At 30.1% G+C, this 19980-nt stretch overlaps 2 protein-coding genes and 3 long non-coding RNA genes across 11 annotated transcripts; 3 read left to right on the top strand and 2 right to left on the bottom strand.

Moving 5' to 3' along the window:
• Positions 1-2376: 2376 nt before the first annotated feature.
• LOC114423606 lies at positions 2377-2750 on the bottom strand. Its single transcript, XR_003668871.1, has 2 exons — positions 2613-2750; positions 2377-2507 (listed from the first exon to the last, which is right to left on the bottom strand). It is a non-coding gene; the product is annotated as an uncharacterized LOC114423606 (long non-coding RNA).
• On the top strand, positions 2661-5509 carry LOC114423604 (BTB/POZ domain-containing protein At1g55760-like). The gene is made up of 4 exons (XM_028390432.1): positions 2661-2815; positions 3150-3295; positions 3907-4025; positions 4613-5509. Exons 1-4 carry the CDS (start codon positions 2697-2699, stop codon positions 5213-5215), a joined length of 987 nt encoding a protein of 328 aa, XP_028246233.1. The 5' UTR covers positions 2661-2696; the 3' UTR covers positions 5216-5509.
• LOC114423605 lies at positions 4406-7625 on the bottom strand. 3 transcript variants are annotated; one of them, XR_003668869.1, is made up of 4 exons: positions 7523-7614; positions 7254-7381; positions 6225-6517; positions 4406-5226 (listed from the first exon to the last, which is right to left on the bottom strand). It is a non-coding gene; the product is annotated as an uncharacterized LOC114423605 (long non-coding RNA). The 3 variants fall into 3 exon arrangements; XR_003668870.1 differs by lacking the exon at positions 7254-7381 and having other exon boundaries at positions 7523-7625; XR_003668868.1 differs by lacking the exon at positions 7523-7614 and having other exon boundaries at positions 7254-7516.
• Positions 7626-11414: 3789 nt separating this feature from the next.
• Positions 11415-11980, top strand: LOC114423603. Its single transcript, XR_003668867.1, has 2 exons — positions 11415-11801; positions 11898-11980. It is a non-coding gene; the product is annotated as an uncharacterized LOC114423603 (long non-coding RNA).
• Positions 11981-12164: 184 nt separating this feature from the next.
• Positions 12165-15925, top strand: LOC114423602 (RNA-binding protein pno1-like). Of its 5 annotated transcripts, none has more exons than XM_028390427.1 (2): positions 12165-12283; positions 14905-15925. In XM_028390427.1, exon 2 carries the CDS (start codon positions 14912-14914, stop codon positions 15572-15574), a length of 663 nt encoding a protein of 220 aa, XP_028246228.1. In that variant the 5' UTR covers positions 12165-12283; positions 14905-14911; the 3' UTR covers positions 15575-15925. The 5 variants fall into 5 exon arrangements, with proteins under 5 accessions (XP_028246228.1, XP_028246231.1, XP_028246230.1 ...); XM_028390430.1 differs by having other exon boundaries at positions 12200-12283; positions 14911-15925; XM_028390429.1 differs by lacking the exon at positions 12165-12283 and adding an exon at positions 13565-13885 and having other exon boundaries at positions 14911-15925.
• The last annotated feature ends 4055 nt before the right edge of the window (positions 15926-19980 follow it).

The raw sequence follows: 19980 nt of genomic DNA, 5'->3' as shown, positions 1-19980 counted from the left end.
GTGACTTAATTAATCATCACCATTAAGGAAAATATAAAATAATCAAATTATGAAATTTTCATGAATGATAAGTGTGTTATCCAAGCAATGAATAGATGTTGTTTTTGTGTATTTGAAACCTCTCTTAAGGTTGAAAAGTCAATTTTCTTTTCTTTATAAATATTTTTTTCGAAGATGATCATATGAAGCATGATATTTAAATATCTTAACTTTTTAAACACTCTATTAATATTTCTTATTTTTCTCTATCTCTCTTTCTATTATATTATATCATCATATCTATAATTTTTTCTATTTTCCTCTCTCTCACTAGGTGTAGAATAATATAATGGGTGTCCAAATATATTTTTCCTAATCATATTTGAGGTATTGTGAGCCACTAAATATAGATATTTTTTATATTTAGACTTAAGAAATTGAACTAATGTTTTTATTGGACTTATGTTTTAGATAGGTTATTTTTATTTTAACTAATGTTTTAAAGACACTAATATTATTTGAATTTATGCTTTGGAGTTATGAAATGGATATATTTTAAGAGTCTAATTTTTGTGAAATTGTCAAACATTATATATTTTTCTTTATTGATGTACTCGTTTGCAATTAGGTACTGCCTGTGTCCGTCGTGCCCCTTTGCAATTCCTACCCACCCCTCCCTCTTTTAATGGATGTGGTGATATTGCCAATAAAAGATAAGCCATCCATTTAGTGAAAAAATCTTAAAATAAATAATCTTCACCTGTTCATTTACAACTCCCACCAAATTTGAAAACTTGTTAAACTTCTAATTTCGATGCTTATATAAGTGCACTTAATACCCATTCTTTTCAAAGTTTCTTCCTCCCTGAATTTAAGAGAGAGCACACAAAATCAACTTTAGTTGAGCTACTACATTTTTTCATTAAGTTAATGTTGCATACACCAAGGTCAACTTGCAAGTGAATCACAGCAGGAAAAAGGGAATGGGTAGATTCTACATAAAATGGATTTTTCTGTGGACACATTGCAATTCACATTTTGCAACTCAACTGTTAACAGAAATGAACCAACTCAACATCCCACACTGTGACGCAAGACGTTATAGAAATTAAATTGTGACATGAACTATGAAGCATGCCACAATAATAATAATATTGGTTAAATCAGCATCATAGTCACACAGAATTAGATATCACAAGACCAAAGGTGGCCCCTTAAGACACGTGGATAGAGAATCAATAGGCTGATCTAGTTGGGCAATATTATCAAAATATACTTTGGGTGACATTGTGACAAGTACTACTACAAGTATTCACTGTTTTAAATATCTTTTCAGAAATCTGTTATCAAGTGCATTATAAACGAGCCTCATTAATAATATATGGTTTTAAAGTCACTTTTATTTATGGCATTAACATGCAGTTAATAATAATAATAATAATAAAGATAAGTTACGCTTACATTTAAGTTTAATATAAAAGAATGTTTGTGTAATGGTTAAAAAATATTGAATATAATATTTCTGAACTTCAAAGTCTTCAAATCAAATAAATGCAATTTCTCTTCATATGAAATATTAAAAAGATTACATTAATATCATTTTTAAGTTTAATTAGAATACACAAATAATTTATTAATACGGATTGACACAAGTGATTTAAAATCTTTATTTGATTCTTTTTTTTTATTATTATTACAGGTTCAATTCTATCTTAAATTACTAAAATCTCGATTGATGGACAATTTTTTTAGAAAAAATTATCTGACATCCAAGTATAATAGAGTAATCATGATTGAATAATACGATAAAATTTTATTTCATCCCACCACTTTTTTCTATTATTGCAAACTCTCCATCGAGTTACAAAAATCTTGTTTGATGCACAATTTTCTTCCAGCAAATTCTCTAACATCCAGGTATAATAGAGTAGGTATGATTAAATAGAAGGATAAAACCTTGTTTCATTCCATCACTTTTTTTTAAGCAAAAATAACACACTAATATAAACCATCAAATATGAAAACATTACTAAAGATGTATTTTATTTTTTTAACAGTAATAATAACAATAATAATGATATTATTATTAAATGAAACTATTATTTGTGAGCCTCCACAATCCAAGAATGTGGTTTAGGGAAATTGGTCAGGAACAGATACTTTGCTTCAAAGCACCAAAAATTAAAAATTCTTTTCCCTTTAAAGCACGCTCACACATGACCCAACAAAAAGTTCATCTTGAATCTACACAAAAACCAACACGTACACCTTCTGCATCCTCAATCATAAAATGTTAAGAACAAACCAAGCAATACTCATTTATCATCGGCCATCACCATCCCATACCAATAAAAGTACAAATCACTCTTTCTCTCTCTAAAATATATATTTTTCTTCTTCTTCTTTTAATCTCCGAAAAATGGGTAAAAGCAACCCCAAAATCCTTGCGTGTCCGAAACCTCTGAAAGAAATTGCAATCTAATCAAAGCCAGAGTGAATGCTGTTGAACGCTGTCTGAATTTTTTGAGCTAAATAAAAGAAGAAAAACAGGGTGAGAGAGAAACAGAGTGAGAGAGAAACAGAGGATCTTCATATGAAGAGTGAAGTGAGTTGGAGAATAAAGATTCAACAACCTGGGAAAGCCGGGAGAGTTTTTCTTGGAGGGAATTTTGGACTGCATCCATGAAATCACAACAGCTCTTGCTTTTGCTGATAGGATGAGCGATTCTGCATACAGAGTCCAAACCACACCGCGCCTTGCTCAATGGAGAATCGAAAACTTGGCTTCTTGCACTTACCGCAAATCAGATCCTTTCAAGATCGGAAACTGGAATTGGTATTTTTCTCTCTCCATACCTATCTATCTGTCTGTTAACAAGAAAAAGAAAGTGACCATGTTTCCTTTGGATTTAAGATACACTTTAAGGTAGGAAACAGAAAACTCACAAGTGGGGTTGTGTTGTGTACTTTGTTTGATCATATAAATTATGAAACACCCCACGTGGATAAATTGGTTTGGATGTGTGATAAAGTGTTTGGCACCTCAGAAAGTTTGGTTTTTTGCACTGTAATTTGAAGACCCATTTTCAGATTTTGAGTTGTTGAATTTTGGTGTCAAATTGGAACAGAGAGTGTGATTATTTTTTATTTATTTATTTTTTGAAATGAAGGCATTTGTCGGTGGAGAAAAACAGGGTTTTGTTTGTTAAATTGTTCCCAGAAATATCCAATCTTACGAGAGACAACCCCCCAATTGCATCTTTCATCGTTCGGGTCGTTAGTTCTGTTGGAGGTCGCCAGGCCATCACACATCCAGGTCTCAGTTTCTTTTTACTTTTTTACTTTTGCTTAAATATATTTGTATTCATAATAAATATTTGATTTTTACTTTTGTTTAGTACTCAATTTTTTTTAAAGTTAAGTTTCTAATAAAATAATATTTTTTAATTTTCTTTAATCTATGATAAACTAAGGAATTTTGTATTTGTTTTTTATAAAAAAAAATTCATTTATAATTAGTCCGGACTGAAACAGAATTCATCAATTTATTAGAGAGAAAATACAAAATTCTCTAATTTTTTAGGGACTAAAATAAAATATGAAGAACCAAAAATAAAATTATTATTTTATTAGGGATAAAAATATATTTAAATTTTTTACATTTTTCTTTTTTTTGTTCCTTTTACTTTTTCCTGTGGAGAGAGAATAATCAATAATATTAGATTCTGGCGTGTATTTGCATGATGTTGTTGTACATCGTAGTACAGTGATAATTGCAAATAGAAGATAGCATGGCTGATGCTATGCCACTTTGTTTGCATCTTCAAAATTTCTCAAAGCTGTTTTGCTGTGAAGTTCAGCATGTTTTGTTTCAAGAGTTTTTCCCATGTTTTCTGAGTATATATATACTTTTTTGATATGATGCAGAAATAAAGGACAAAGTGTTAAAGAACAACGAGGATTTTGTTTGGGCAATTGAGGTTCCACTAACTGGGAAATTCATTATTGACGTAGAGTTTCTTGATTTGAAGACTGCATCCCCAAACGTATGTTCTAAATACACATCTTTTTGCCCATGGTTTTCCCTTTAATGTTCATTGCAAATGATGATTATTTTGAGGCATTTGGAATGCGACTGTCTAGCTAAAATCAAGTTAGTGTACTGATAGGATTTTGTAATCCGCAGTTATAATCATAAGCACTTAACTAATTTCTTTATTCAGCCATGATGGATAATCACCAATGATGAAGCAGGGATATTATGGATAATGGACTAGTACTTATAAAGTTGAGTTTAATTCTCATGCATTATCATTGTAACCATCATCTATCAATCGGAAATCATGGTTAGAATTACTATTTTGTATGATAAGTTTATTTATCATATAAAAGTAAAAGTAAATAAACTTATCATACAAAAGATCTGTGATAGAATGATAGCATAAAAAACTTTTACACTATTAATTTATTTCTATGAAGTTAATCTATTTACATTTTGAGAGCATACTGCATGGGGTCATGGTCATAGTCCCCTTGTATCATGACTGTTCCTATTTAATATCTGATTGAATTGGTGCATTGCACTCAGAATACAAATACCTTACCTTACTTGGAATGTTATTTTTCAATGTAGGGTGGAGAACCTTGTTCCATTTGGGCAGAAGGATTTACTCAGCAAAGATCAAATGCAAAAGCCATAGAGTCTCTTGGTAGAATGCTAACAGAAGGCATTCACACAGACATCACCATCAATGCTTCTGATGGAAGTATAGGAGCTCATAGAGCTGTTCTTGCTGCCAGATCACCTGTCTTCCGCAGCATGTTCTCACATAATCTTCAGGAGAAAGAGTTATCAACCATAAACATCTCAGACATGTCACTTGAATCATGCCAGGCTTTTCTCTATTATCTTTATGGGATAATCAAACATGAAGAGTTTCTGACTCATAGGCTGGCCCTTCTGCAGGCGGCTGACAAGTATGACATATCTGACTTGAGAGATGTATGCCACGAAAGTCTTCTAGAAGATATTGACACAAAGAATGTACTTGAGAGGCTCCAAAATGCATCTCTATATCAGTTGATGAAACTGAAGATGAGTTGCATCCGATATCTTGTGAAGTTTGGTAAAATATATGAAATTCGCGATGATTTCAATACCTTCCTGCGAAATGCAGATAGGGATCTGATTTCTGAAGTCTTCCATGAAGTTCTTGATGCTTGGAAAGGATTCTGAAGATCTTGCAGCTTCAATGAAAGATAGGAAAGCTTGTTGTTATTCAACATACCCAAGAAATAGGTTGTTTCAATTTGTTGTGCAGGATTTGTTTTGATGAACCTAATTCTTTCTCTCAGATGATTTTTTATTATTATTATGATTTTATGTACATACTTATGTTGTGCTCTTCAAATGTAAACCATAAGGTATTATTGTTTACAAAAAATGTATATCATATGAAAAGAAAAGTAACATATTCATGAATGCAAAAGGTCCTCCTGAATTCTGATGATACTTGATTGTTGTATTTTATCACCGTGTTTTAGAGAATTTTACATTTTAGATTTTACCTCTATCAAGCATGAAAATCATTATTCCATGCAAAAAATTGATGTTCTATGTTTTTGGGGAAGCTCCTTTAACATCGAAAAGACAAAGTGAGATTAGGAGTTCTTATGATGCAGATTTGAGTACATTAAATTATTAAATGCAAATTGGTAGTTAATAAATATTCTAATTCTTATCTTAATATCCATGCCATTGTCCTTTTAAGTTTGAATATAATTTGCTCTCCAGTCTCAGTTTCTTATTAAAAGACGTAAATAATATTCTCCTTTTATTGCATACTTCAACAATAAATGTATAGCACAATGGATGAAGATGAGTGCACATGCCAACTTGATGAAAGGGAAACACTTGAGCAAGTCACTAAAGTCAGCAAAATCAGCTAGCAGAAAAGACCATAAGTCCATGATAGAGAGAGAACATGCCACCCACAAAATGCCAGCAAGCACTTACAAGTGCTCCAATTTATTTTCCAATGTAATGAAAAATTAAGCGTTGGTCTTTTAACATTGACCTCGGATTTAATTTATTCAAAATAGTCTAAACTTTTAATTTGATTGGGCCAAAACGCTTTAAGACAATGTCTTTTGGTGTGCATGCAGAAATCTTGAGATTTCTCATAGTGCGAAAGGAATATAAAAATAATTTGAAATGTGCCTACCAAGTCACATCACTATGATACCTTAAGATTTTCATTAAACCAAAGTTGTTGAGATGCAATGGAATGAGCTCATATTGTTCGGTTTCACAACATAGCACTCCTTCAACTTGGCTTATCATAGTTGCCACATAAGCCAGATTGGCCACAACAGAGCAGTTAGTTAACTCACTGTTTATCATAAAGAATTTGGAGCACTGTGTTGAGAAGTACAATGAATTGGTATGTCTAGGAAAACTAGTCAAAGCATGAACTTGTCTGTTTTTTTATCACCAAATTCAACTGATCATATTCTTTCCTTTACCATGTATGGACCACTACAGCAGTAAGAGTGAACAGTGTAAGACTCAACAAAAAAAAATAAAAGTATATAGATAATAGATCATGACTGACAAATTTATATCCTCTCTTAGCAACTTAACATTTTGATAATTTGAATAACAAAAGTCTATTTTTCTCAATCATAGTTTTAAATTGCAATTACAGTCGTGGTTTCCTTACCATCGTTGACATTACATGAAATTGCATGAAAATGTAGCTTATGTGGCTGCAATTGTGGTCATGATATGATCATGGTGTGTCAAAATATCTTAATATTACGACCGCAATTGAAGTTGTGGACTGTTTTTTAAAATCATGTACTCAATCATGAGAAGCCTGTAACATAAAACCCAGAGATTTCCTTGTGTTTTTTGTAGTATTCTTATAGAGGATAGCATTCACTTGCATACAAAAAAAAAAAAGTTCTGGGAGCATGGAAGTTAATCTCCATAGGAAGTGAATTTTCCCTTTTTAATAATCAATGGTTCATTTTTTAAAGTTATCTTGCATTAATTATTTTATATTCTCCACCTTTTGTCAATTATATATTTGGAATGAAACAAATTGAAGGGAATGAAATGATGATAAGATGACTGACTCTCTTTTATATATCATTTTTAATATCACGCATGAAGGAGAAATAAAGATCACTTTGTATCTAAGGTAAGAAAAACCACTCCATTGTCTCCCAATAATAAAACACCTATAATGGCTAAGAAGAAAGATACCCACTTCAATTTAAGTGTGTTTTGTTCTGCCTTCAAAAGGACATGAAAGATGAAACTGCAAATGTGGACCACCAAGTTTTGCTCACATAACATGCAACAAAGGAAACAAAGATTGCTTTGAGTTCCACAGAACTTTAACTCAAGCATCAAAACCACAATCATTCAGCATAACATAGGAAACTAAAACAACCACAGGACAAGAGGGTATAACTTGAAACTTTCAAGAAAATGATGAAACAATACACAACACAAGAAAGTTGATGAAATACTCACCTCTAACAAAAGTTGATGAAGTATTATTCTCCACAAGATTGAACTTGGAATTGGAGAGAAAACTGAAGGAAGAGTTGTTGAAGTTTAACAAGCAAGTGCATTATGCTTTATGCTAGAAGCTTTGGCAAGAATATGGAATATTACGAGAGGATCTTCTATTAGTTGCTAGTGTATTACGTTATGTGGCCCTGCCACTGGATGATTTTGAATTTGTTTTCGTTAGGACTACATAATGTTAGATGGTGACAGTAGTTTAGTTTTCTCTTAGCGTTTTCGCCTACTAATTGTGGCTTGCTTAATTTTTCTTTAGTCATAAGTTAGAGATGATAGATGGTGACGGCTATTGATCTAAGAAAATTTTACAAATAACGAAAATTAAACACAAGTTTTTCTATTAAATAAATAATTTTTATTCATATGAACGCATCAAGATCTTATACTACTTATCAACTTTATATTAGTTTCCTTAATTATTTAGTCACAATAATAATTAGAATTGAAAAAGAAAAAGAAAATCAATGGTGACTCGAGACCATCATAGAACACTGACAAATTTGTCCCTGAAAGATGAAGATTCAAATTTTAGTCTCCAAAAGTTATAAAAAAAGTGCGACAAATTCATTCATCCTTTAACTTTTGTCTATTACCATTAATGAAAAAGCCTATGTGACACGGATGGACAAAAATATCGCCAAATGCCTATTAAATCAAAATGTTAGTAAGTTTTCATTGAACTAATTTGTTAGATCCCAAATTTTGTTTAACTTAGGTAAAATATAATTTAATCTTCATCTTCTCCTTTTTTTATCATTGCAAACATAACATTGCAATAAACATTTTAAAAAATAAGAACACAAACATAAGTTAAAACAAATATAATAATAAACTTAATATTGATTAATAAACACTTACAATTTTGGTCTAACTTATAAAAAATGAGAAATTTAGTTAATCCTTACAAAAAAGAAACCCAACATTATGTTTATTAATCAATATTATGTTTATTCTAACTTATGCTTGTTTTTTTTTGTTTTTTTTAAGTATTTATTATAATGTTATGTTTGCAACGATAAAAAAATGGAGAAAAAATGAATATTAAATTATATTTTACCCTTAAATGAGACAAATTTTAAGGTTGGACAAAATAGTCAATTTTTTGGTCCATTGAAAACTTAATGACATTTTGGTTCAACAGTCATGATGGTCATTATTTTTGTGATATTTTTGTCCATTTATGTCACCAAACTTTTTCATTAACGATAATAGATGAAAGTTAACGGTGAATAATGATAAAAAAAATGGAGAAAAGATGAATATTAAATTATATTTTACCCTTAAATAAAATAAAATTTAAGGTCGAACAAAATAGTCAAATTTTTGGTCCAATGAAAACTTAATTACATTTTGGTCCAATCAATTCAGCAGTCATGATGGTCATTATTTTTGTGACATTTTTGTCCATTTATGTCACAAGGTTTTTTCATTAACGATAATAGATGAAAGTTAACAGTGAATGAATTTGTTGTATTTTTTTCACTTTCAATGATTAAAAATTAAATTTATATCTTTCAATGACGAATTTGTCTGTGCTTTACACATTTAGAAATGAAATTTATATTTTATTTGATGTTTAGAGTTTATAGGTTTATTAAGGCTTAAGATTGAGAGAGAAAGAGAAAAGTTACACAACTCACTATTCACGATTTATGACTTGTTGCCTTCCATTAACTCGATTTGGCTTGAAATTATTATGGATTCTAGTTTTAAAAATCAAACTCAATATATTTTGAGGATAAATTGACGTTGGATCAAATCAACTTAACTTGGAGTCCTAATTTAACATTTATTTGGTTAATTTTAATTTTCTTAAGTTTTCATTTTTTTTAAAAAAATAACTTATATCATTGTTAACTGTTTATGTGATATGTAAAATAGTCATGACACCTCAAAATGTTATTAATGTGACATGACTATTTATATATCACGTTACTACTTAATATTGGTATAATTAATTTATAAAACTTTAAAATTTATGATGAACAAAAAAAATGAAAAAAAATTAAAGAGAAAATTAAAATCAATAAAGTCATATTTATAAAAACTAGCAACATTTTTTTAGAATTTATATTAAAAAAATTAAACTTAATCATTTTACTGATACGTATGAATATGATCCTAGAACAAAATAATATATTATTTTTAACACACTTTATATAATTAAATGAATTACATTTGAGTCTTACTAAATAAAGAACAGACTTGGTCTAAAAGTGGTCTAAGCATATTTTGTAGTCTTTACAAACTTCATTTGGTTTTTGCCCTTTAATTTTTTTTTGTTAATTTAATTCCCATATTATTTTTTAAGAAAATAGCCAATGCCATTATTAGTCATGCTGCCTGATAATTTAGTGATGTGACACAATGCTTAATAGTTATAGAATTTTTACGAAAATTTAAACAAATAAAAAAAAAAAGACTAATAGAATTATATTTATTAAAAAGAACTGAAATATATTTTACTCGAGACATGTATTAGAATTGGGCCAAATAAAAGTCAATGCCTTGTAGAATGGATGAAAAATGGAGGGTCCATGTTATTCTTACTCTCATTTTCCCTCTTTTCAGTCACTCCCCTTTTTACAAAAATACCTTGATGGAAACAAGTTTCGTTATGTTAGCTTTTTTTTTTTGAGAAAAAAATTAACAAAACGGTAACAAGTCTAACATATTTCTATTATGCTATTTTTTTAATACAAAACGGAAACAAGTTTAATATATTTTCGTTATGTTAATTTTTATACAAAACAAAAAACTGGTTTCTATCCGATTGACTAATAGCGAAAAAAAGGAATAGACCCTCAATTTCACTCCTCAAGTATTAATCTTTCTCCTAAACGATTCCTAAACTAAGAAAAATATATAGGCAATTCCCCGAGTATTAGAAAGCATAATAAATAGTCCTCCAAATATTAAAAATTCTTCAAATTGATCCATATACCAACTCAGGTACTAAATTGATGAATATTCAATACTTGAGAGATTTTTTATATAATTTTATTACTGTAGGAACTACATGGAGATGATAATAGTTGAGAGATTAAATTAATAATTTACTAAAAAGAATAAACAAAAAGTGTAATGAATTAGTCATGTCATTAAATATGTGAGATTATTTTATTATTAAGTTATAATGTTTAAAGATCAATTTGACGATAAATTATATTTTTTGAGAATCAATTTAACATTAAATTACAAATTTTAGAAACTAATTTGTCATTAAATTATTTATAAGATTAATTTATCATATTTTTTGTACATCTAGAAACTAAATTTGAATTTTTCATATTTTATAGACCCATTTGTCAGTGTCTTGCACTTTCAAAAATGAATGTGACTATTTACCCAAAAGGTTAAAAGAGAGGGGGAGGAGTGTGGAGAAAGAGATAGAATACAAAATTAAAAAAAAATGGAAAGTGGAAAGAGAAAAAACGGGGTTAGTAACAACAAAGCACAAACTGAGTTCTCTTCGAGTTTACTCATTGTTTGGGCTTACAAATGTGCCCGTTACGATGAACGAGTAAAGTCCATGAAGGAATAAACACTAACTGATCAAACTATTTCTCCAAAACTGTTTGTGCCATATTTAAAACAATAATTATAATCATACAAGAGTGTACTCGCATAATAAGGCTATTATTTTATTATCTGAAAATTAAATTTGCCATTTGCTAATTATTTACTTTGAAGATTTAATCATTCATGAAGAGTGATTTTGAAAGTTGTTTCCCTACATGATTGATTGATTGTATCCAAGGTTGCTTTCAGAACAAATCCAATCCTATCACATTGTTGACTAATCACTTCAAGAACAAGTGAAATTGTATTCATGTGAAAGCATAGCCTCAAGGTGACACACATCACATAGAGGAACAAAATCGGTTCCTCTGTTTTCCACCTTATCTCATTGTTGCTTCTTTGGTCTTTCTTGCAGCAATCCTCCCATGCCATCAAAAGGCCAAGTTCATTTCTCCATTTAGTTTCAGTTTTTGAAAATTTTGCTGAATTTTGGCTTATATTATTTTTAATTTCAAAATATGTAATAATATGCTTGTGCAAGTTAGCTTGTACATTTCAATGGTTTTTTAAGTTTTATCTTTTCTTTGTTGTAGTCTTATATTGTATACTTAGGATGGCATTCTCATGGCCCAAACCCTTCAGCAAGTGATCTTGAGTTTGCAACAAATCCCCATTACAAATTATTAGGCTCACACTTGGGAAGGTATATATATAGAATCCAATAAACTCTTGTCGAATGTTTTGGACTTAATTATGGGATAGATGAAATTGACTACTCAAGTTTATATTTCCTTCACAGCCATGAGAAGGCCAAAGAAGCAATATTTTATTCATACAATAAACACAGCAATGGTTTTGCTGTTGTACTTGAAGAGGAACATGCACAAGACATAGCAAGTAAGTGAATCACATGTATAGTTTTTCCACTTTCTTTTGCTTTGTTGTCATCTTTGGAGATTGGATAGCATAAAACATGCCCTTTTGAAGCTAAATATTGTTGTGTTGTTTTGATGGGTGCAGAAAATCCAAATGTAGTGTCTGTGTTTCTGAACAAAGGGCATGAATTGCAAACTACTAGATCATGGGAATTTCTTGGGCTAGAAAGTGATGGAGTGGTTCCCAAAGACTCCATATGGGAGAAGGCAAGATATGGTGAGGGTGTAAACATTGCTAACATCGATACAGGTCAGTTTCTTATCCTCATAGTCAAAGTCAAGTTTTTCAAAGGAGGAGGTTGCTTCTTGTCTACAATATTTCCTAAACAAGTATGTACTTTTATTTTGGTGTTTTAACAAGTTTGGTTGTCATAAAATTTAAATAGAGTAAAATATATTTGCAATCTCCCATAATTATTTATAAGTTGATTTTAGTCTTTATAAAAATTTAATATGCTTTTAATCTTTGCATTTTATTAAAAGTGATAAAAACATGTGTTTCTATTAAAATATAAAGATAAAAAAATATATTAATTTTCTTATAAGGATTAAAATCAACATTTTGACATGTATTTTATCCCATTCGAGTTTAATTTTGATTAAAATGCTTTTCACAAAAACTAACGATTTTCAATAATACTAACAAATATAATTCACTTTGGAATTCCTTAATTGAGTCTCATTAAAAGCATGATACATAAGTTTATAAATAAATTTTAAATTATTTTAAAAAATCAAATTCTAAAATTAAATATCAAATCTCAATATATTTGAAGGATCTATTATGATGTTTTTCCTACTCTCATTATCAATATGGCGCGTTGTTTATTTATTAATATGAAATAAAAAATTTCCTTAATATTTACAAATAAATTCTACACACGGTTAACTTTTTTTTATATTATTTAAATAAATTTCAAAAAACAATGATTGTTTACTATTTTTTCATAGTATTTTAAAAATAAGTAATTTTTTTATTTTTTATTAGAACATTTATTTATACAAGCACGTTTGAAATACATTTTATACTTTCATTTTCTTTATTAGAATAATTATTTATACAAACAAAACAAGTTTGAAATACATTTTATAATAACAATAGAAGAACAAAATATATAATTATTTATACAGGCGATATATTTTGCATATTCAGTCAAAAAAAGATATATTTTGCTTATAAAATATTTTAAATACACCGAGATACAAGTGGACTACACTACACTACTCTAATTTTTTATTTTTTTTATGGATTTATAGGGAATAAGATAAGAGTGGATTACACAGATGCATTTTTTTCTTAAAAAAGTATATATATATATATATATATATATATATATATATAATATTATATATATAATCTTATTTATTAATTTAATAATATTGTTGTATTTATTTTATTCTTTTCTTACTTTTTATTTTCAAATTTGAAAATAAAATAAATAGTATATGCACGAATATTGAAAATAATTTTTATATAATTAATCAATAATATAACCTTAAAATTTTCTGATAAATTTTATAATAATAACCTTAAAAATTATGAATTATCCTCAGAACAATTTGATAATATTTTACAAATCAAACTGTTACAAGTTACAAACATCACTCCATTTAAGACCAGCAAGGCAGGAACGGAACCATTACATATTTACATAATTAAATAAAAATAGTAATAAGTAGAAAAGGTAACGAAAGGACAAGAATAGCCTCGAACAAATATAAAAAATACAAAGGGTTATCCCTATAAAAACCCCTGAGAGAGTGAAACTGCGTCAAACCTTCGACCACCTCTTCTCACCGTCATCGCCGCAGCGTTGGGCAACATCAGTTTCTCCGTCTCTGACTCTACGTGGTATGCTATTACCTCAGCGTTGACTTACCTTCGCGTAGTTCTGTTCTTTAATTTTCATGCATTTCATTCTATTCTAGTGACTCCACTCAATTATAAATCACAGGGTTATATTTTATGGACCTATCAATGGTGTTTGCATAATTTCTTCACATTGTTTACAAGTATATACATGCTTGATATGGTTCCATTGAATTTAATAATTACCTGATTGTTGCTAAAACCCTTTTTATTCACACAATTTTGCTAAAATCTCGCAGAAATCATTAATATGAAGTTGTGTTCTCTGAATTGATTCCGTCCAATTTTATTTTATGAAAGGAAGCGGATTTGAAAAGGAGGTGAAATTGCTATATGTTTATTGTGTTGCTCTTTTTTAAGTCATTGAATAAGTGTAAATGTCCTTAAGTATTGTCCTTTTGTATTGCCGTTTGCTAAGGAGGTTTTGATCACCTGATCGATTTTACGTTCTTGCAAAGCCTGGGCTTGGGTTCCATTTTGAATTGCTCTGCTCTGCTCATCATAGTTACCGATAGCGCAAAAGCAGTGTGAAGTGACCTCAGGCTGCTTTTTCAGGCTTTGAATGTCCATGAATAGCGGTTGTTATCCCAGGGAATGGCAGCTGTTTCATCTGCTATAGTTAACAGAGGGAAAACTCCCCCTTTACCCGTATTTGTTTTGAGGTTTGGGTATTTTTGGGTTTTTAGTCTTCGTTTGAAACATAAAAGTTTAGAGCACGAGACTTGCTCTGTTTCTGCTATACTTGTCTATGATTTGAGTCCATTAACCAGGGAATTTTTATGTTGGATTTATAAACTTATGAATAGCAGCCGTGCTGCTCCCTATAGGCCTTTAGTGTTTTTGGGGCCATCTACATTCTACGCCATGCCACTATTTATGATTGATAATTATGCTGCTCTTATCTAGAACTGCAGAAATAGGTTTGGCTTATTTACATTTAACTTCTACATGTAGTTTTTGTATATTTTAAATCAACTTATTTCGGGTTGCTTTTGGATCAGTTGCAGAATGGAGTCAAATCAGGCAGCTTCTTCCATGGATGTTGAGACTGTCCCATCTGAAGTCAAGCTTTTGCCACCAAAGCCAAAATTTGAGCCTTTGAAGCCTCATGAGATGTCTGATGGTCAGGTTCAGTTCCGCAAGGTGAATGTTCCACCTCATCGATATACCCCTCTCAAGAAAGCTTGGATGGATATCTATACTCCCATATATGAACAGATGAAAATTGATGTTCGTATGAATTTGAAGGGTCGTAGAATTGAGCTGAAAACAAGGCCTGATACCCCTGATATTAGTAACCTGCAAAAATGTGCTGATTTTGCCCATGCTTTCATGCTGGGTTTTGATGTCATAGATGCCATTGCTCTTTTGCGTTTGGATGAGCTCTACATTGAGTCCTTTGAGATCAAGGATGTTAAAACACTTCGAGGCGATCACTTGTCTCGTGCTATTGGAAGGTTATCTGGTAAAGGTGGTAAAACAAAGTTCGCCATTGAGAATGCATCAAAGACAAGGATTGTGATTGCTGACACCAAAATTCACATATTGGGATCTTTTTCCAACATAAAGATTGCCAGAGACTCTCTCTGTAGCCTGATCCTGGGATCTCCGGCAGGAAAGGTGTATTCAAAACTAAGAGCAGTTACTGCCAGATTGGCAGAAAGGTTTTGATCTTCTCCTAATCATAAACATGATCATTTTTTGTTCCCATAGAGTTTTCTATAATTTCTCTTAGATCAAGCATGATGAGGATAAGTTATTGTGAAGAAGTTGCTTCGGCAATTCAGCTATTTGTTAAGTTCAAACCTAAGTTGTGGGTGTAAGAGCATCTCTGTAAAAGTGAAGTTTTGCCTGTGACCTTGGACATTACGTCATTATAGATTAGAGTAATTTATGAATTTTTACTGATTGATTGTTACAGAAAAACTAGTTAAGTTCTGTCTCCCAATTTGCCTGGTTCATCATCAAGACCTCAAGGGTCAATAGACCATCAATTATTATTTACTTATTTTTTCATCTTCAGTGTTGATATATGGCCATCAACATGTTGGTTCAGGTGGAATTAGATTAGATTCCCTTAATATCTTTTGTTTAAGTCCTGTGAATGGATAAAATGTGGTTAGAAGGAGTGATTATACTAAATACGATTAGTCATACAACAAAGATTATTTATCAACAAAGTTGATGGATATTCTACATCAATGACATGATAATCCAAAAACATTATCGCTACTTTCAAATGATTGTTTAGTTGTTTCCTGTTTTTGCCCCAAAACTAGCAATACTAGTAATTCTGGTAAAATTGATTTGAATAATTGGTAGCCTAGAACAGGATGAAAGATAGTACGTGAGCTTTATGCAGAAACTAGTAATCTTTAGATCTTATAAGACTATTTTGGGGAGAAAAAAATGCTTAAAAGACTAATGCAGTAACTAGTTAAGCTTTGTAGACCGAGTAGAGTAAATTTAATAATAAATGGAGTCTAGCATGCACAAGTGAGATACTGTGTCGAAGAGTTTTTAACCGTTGGATGTGTTGCTTAAAAATGTAATGATTGGTCTCGGCAGATTGTTTTGTATAATGAATTTATTATTAGTAATCTGATTATGACAATTTATTTTCAAATTTGCTAATAAAAATGTTGAGTAGGATAATGGGAAGTGCTGGAGTGGAGAACCACTTACTCGTAATGACATTGTATGCTTTTACTAAGCCACCCATCTTATTATATCCATATTTAAACAAATCCGGGAAACACGGCTAAAATACCTAACAATTGATAAATTTGAGGGTACTAGATTTCATGCCGATGCTGGAGATAATTCAACGCAGAGGCCTAGTACCACAACTCCAATATCAAGAGAGTGGAGAGGGTGGTAGTGATAGTACTTATGACTTAAGGTTGTGTGTGGAATCTATAACTTTAATTTGTGTAAGTTATTTGTGTAAAAACTTTATGAAGTAGTAGGGAAGGGGATTAAAAATACATATATATCCCTTTCATGAAGTGGGACAAACATTATAAGCCGACAAATGCAGATTCTGTTTCATCAATATCGCTGACGACAAAACTCGAAAGTAGTATCCATCTAATTTTGCTAGACCAAGAGATGAAGAACACTCTTGATTAACCACTTTCCTAAACATATTAGAATACAGTTTTACAATTTTTATTTTTTTAAAAAAGTGAGTTAAAACGTATTTTAAATGGATTAATTTATTTTAAACTTTCTCTCCAAGCTTCAGTCCAACATGGTGTCTCACACCAATCAATTTTGGAGTAATGACTTATATAGTGCATGATCTGCCAATGATAGATCATAGACATGCATGCCTCATTTATAAATAGAAGAAAAGAAATTAGCAAAAAGATGTTTATACAGTACCTAGCTGCCTATTTAAAGAAGAGAAGAAGACATGTTTATGCAGCATATATCCCTTTCTCCTCCTCTGCACAATAATTATCTCTTTTTCTTGCTTTCACTCTCATCATTTTCATTATGAATAGGCACGAACCCTACTTTGTTCTCATAGTCTTGGAGTTAACCTGTATTGGAATTAAGTATGGAGTCTCCAACACCAATCCCTTTCAACAACTAAGTCCAATCATATTGCTTTTCCTCCTTGCTATATTTTCCCACGTCCTTGCGTTCATTGCTGACATGAGCTTGCCGAGTACAAACATAGCATTCCATGTGTCAGGAGTAGTTGGATGTGAGGCACTGCTTTGGATTCTCCTTAATGAGTTTTTGTGGTACTCTATCATTAACCTACTTCTTTTACTACTAGCCTCCTCCTTCTTCTTTAACTACACTGCTAATATCACTCAGATGTTTCGTAGTACGATTTCGAGTGCTGATCAGATGACAAATATGGAATCTCATGATGAAGCTCAAGTGTAGCATTTGTGACATAACATAGCCTGGTTTCATGGATAGGTTTATATATAGTTGTGTTTCTGCAGATATATTTTCTTAATTTTCTCTATGAATAGGTTTTGTTGGTGTAATAATGCCTTTTGTTTTCCAGAGTATCTCCAGCTAAGAGTTAAAGACTAATTTCTCAATAAATTATTAAATTTGTTCTCGACTTTTAGCCAATAGCCAGAGGATATCTGGATTAAAAAAATAACAAAAAAAAAGCTTTGTTAATGTATTTTCTAATGCAAGTAATCAAGTACTGCAGATGTAAGCAGATTGATTTCTTGTTTAAGCAATTTAATCTCATGCTTTGGACACATGCACTATTAATTGTTGATATCTATGAACTCTATAAAAGTCATTTTATAAAAAATTTACATGCACTAACTATACAAGTAGCTTGACTACTAAAAAGTGTGTTGACTTGACTACATTTTAGTTACATGTATAAGTTTCCATCTCTCTGCTTTAATATTGAAGAATGCCCGCCACTCTTGTAAAGTCACTTACATTACATTCATCTATGACAGTTGTTCAATACTAATGGACGGTCAAACCTTATGATCTTCCCATTATTCTTAAACCTTTTCCAATTGGAATATGAGTATATACCTAGAAAGGAACAATTTTGAAACTCCATGCAAGGAGGGGATTGTCAATTGAGTGATCTTGGCATGGACAATTCCAAGCTACGAGAGATGTTCCAAATGGCTTCTATAAATTTTCACTTAGTGATACAAAAATTGTGGGATAAGGCTTTTATTGTCGTATTTATGACATCGATCTTTGGGTTTGACTACTTCTTTCTCTTCCATTTTCATACTTTTTCAATAAAACAGTGTTGAAGTTAAATTACTTATGTTGAACAGTGTTAAATTTTTCAACAAGTACCATATATTTATGTTGTAGGCATTTGAAGGGGTACATAACTTACAAGTTAAAATGCCGGATACACAAGCTTTGGTTGTTGTTTCAAAGGAAAGATTGTATCCATTTGGAGTCATCTATTTTTTTTTTTTTTTTTTATACTGAATTAGGAGTCATCTATTACTTCATAAAATTTCCTCATTTTTAAATTCTACATATTTGATATCTAAACAAAACATTTTATTCTAACGTATTTTAACTATCCCCTTACAGTACAATACTTACTCCCTTATATTACATCATCCAAACACATTCTAAGAATTTCCTATAATTCTATTGTTGCTCTATGAGAAATTGGGTGAAATGGAGAATGAACATAAGAAGTGCACAGTATTGAGACCTACTTTTCATTAATGACCAAAACAACTATTGACTGGAATTTACAAATACTCGAGTTGTGGGAGGTCATATAAGGTTGACACTATTCTTGATACTCAGCAGTAGAAAAACCTTGATGTGGTTGTAAATAATTGGGCAAGTTGGATTGTTTGGATATAACGAATAAGAAAAAGAGAAAGAATAAAATTAAATGTATTGACATGGTAGAAAAATATACTATCAACTAATAAAATTATCACATATAATATTTTTGTTGATTTTTATAATAATTTTTTAAAAATTTACAAACGCTTAGAAACTTATTTAAAAAATAAAATAAAAATTGAATAAGCCAAAAATCAAGCATTTACTTAAAAAACAATATTAGATTAAATTGAATTTTGAATTTGATTTTAAAAATTAATTCGTTACAAATCAAACTTATATTTTTTTATTATAGTATAATTACATTTTTTTATTTATAACACTCAAATAGAAAATATTTCTTAAAAGAATTAAATATAATATCACTTACATAAGCTTATACATTTTGATTTATAAGTTAATGCTATTCCAACTAGTATAAATTATCACAATATTTTATTTTAATTTCCAAAAGCAATTACATTAAATTATATATATATATATAGGGAACATATCAAACCAGATGAGTATTTTATTATGAGATGAAAAGATTAAATAAGAGCCCTTAAATTAAAATAGACAGTCCAAATTTTAATTATTAATTAAAACTAAAGTGCATTTATATAAAACTAAAATTAAAATATATACTACCACTTATGTTTTAGAATAAATAATCAATATAAACATAATATCATATTATATTCGAAATATTTTATTATTAACAATATATAATTTAAACATATAAATATAAAATTAAATACAAAATA

Source organism: Glycine soja, chromosome 8 (genome assembly GCF_004193775.1).
Source record: "Glycine soja cultivar W05 chromosome 8, ASM419377v2, whole genome shotgun sequence".
Taxonomy (NCBI): Eukaryota; Viridiplantae; Streptophyta; class Magnoliopsida; order Fabales; family Fabaceae; genus Glycine; species Glycine soja.
Note: the sequence above shows the minus strand (reverse complement) of the source record. Positions and strands in the feature narration are given on the sequence as shown.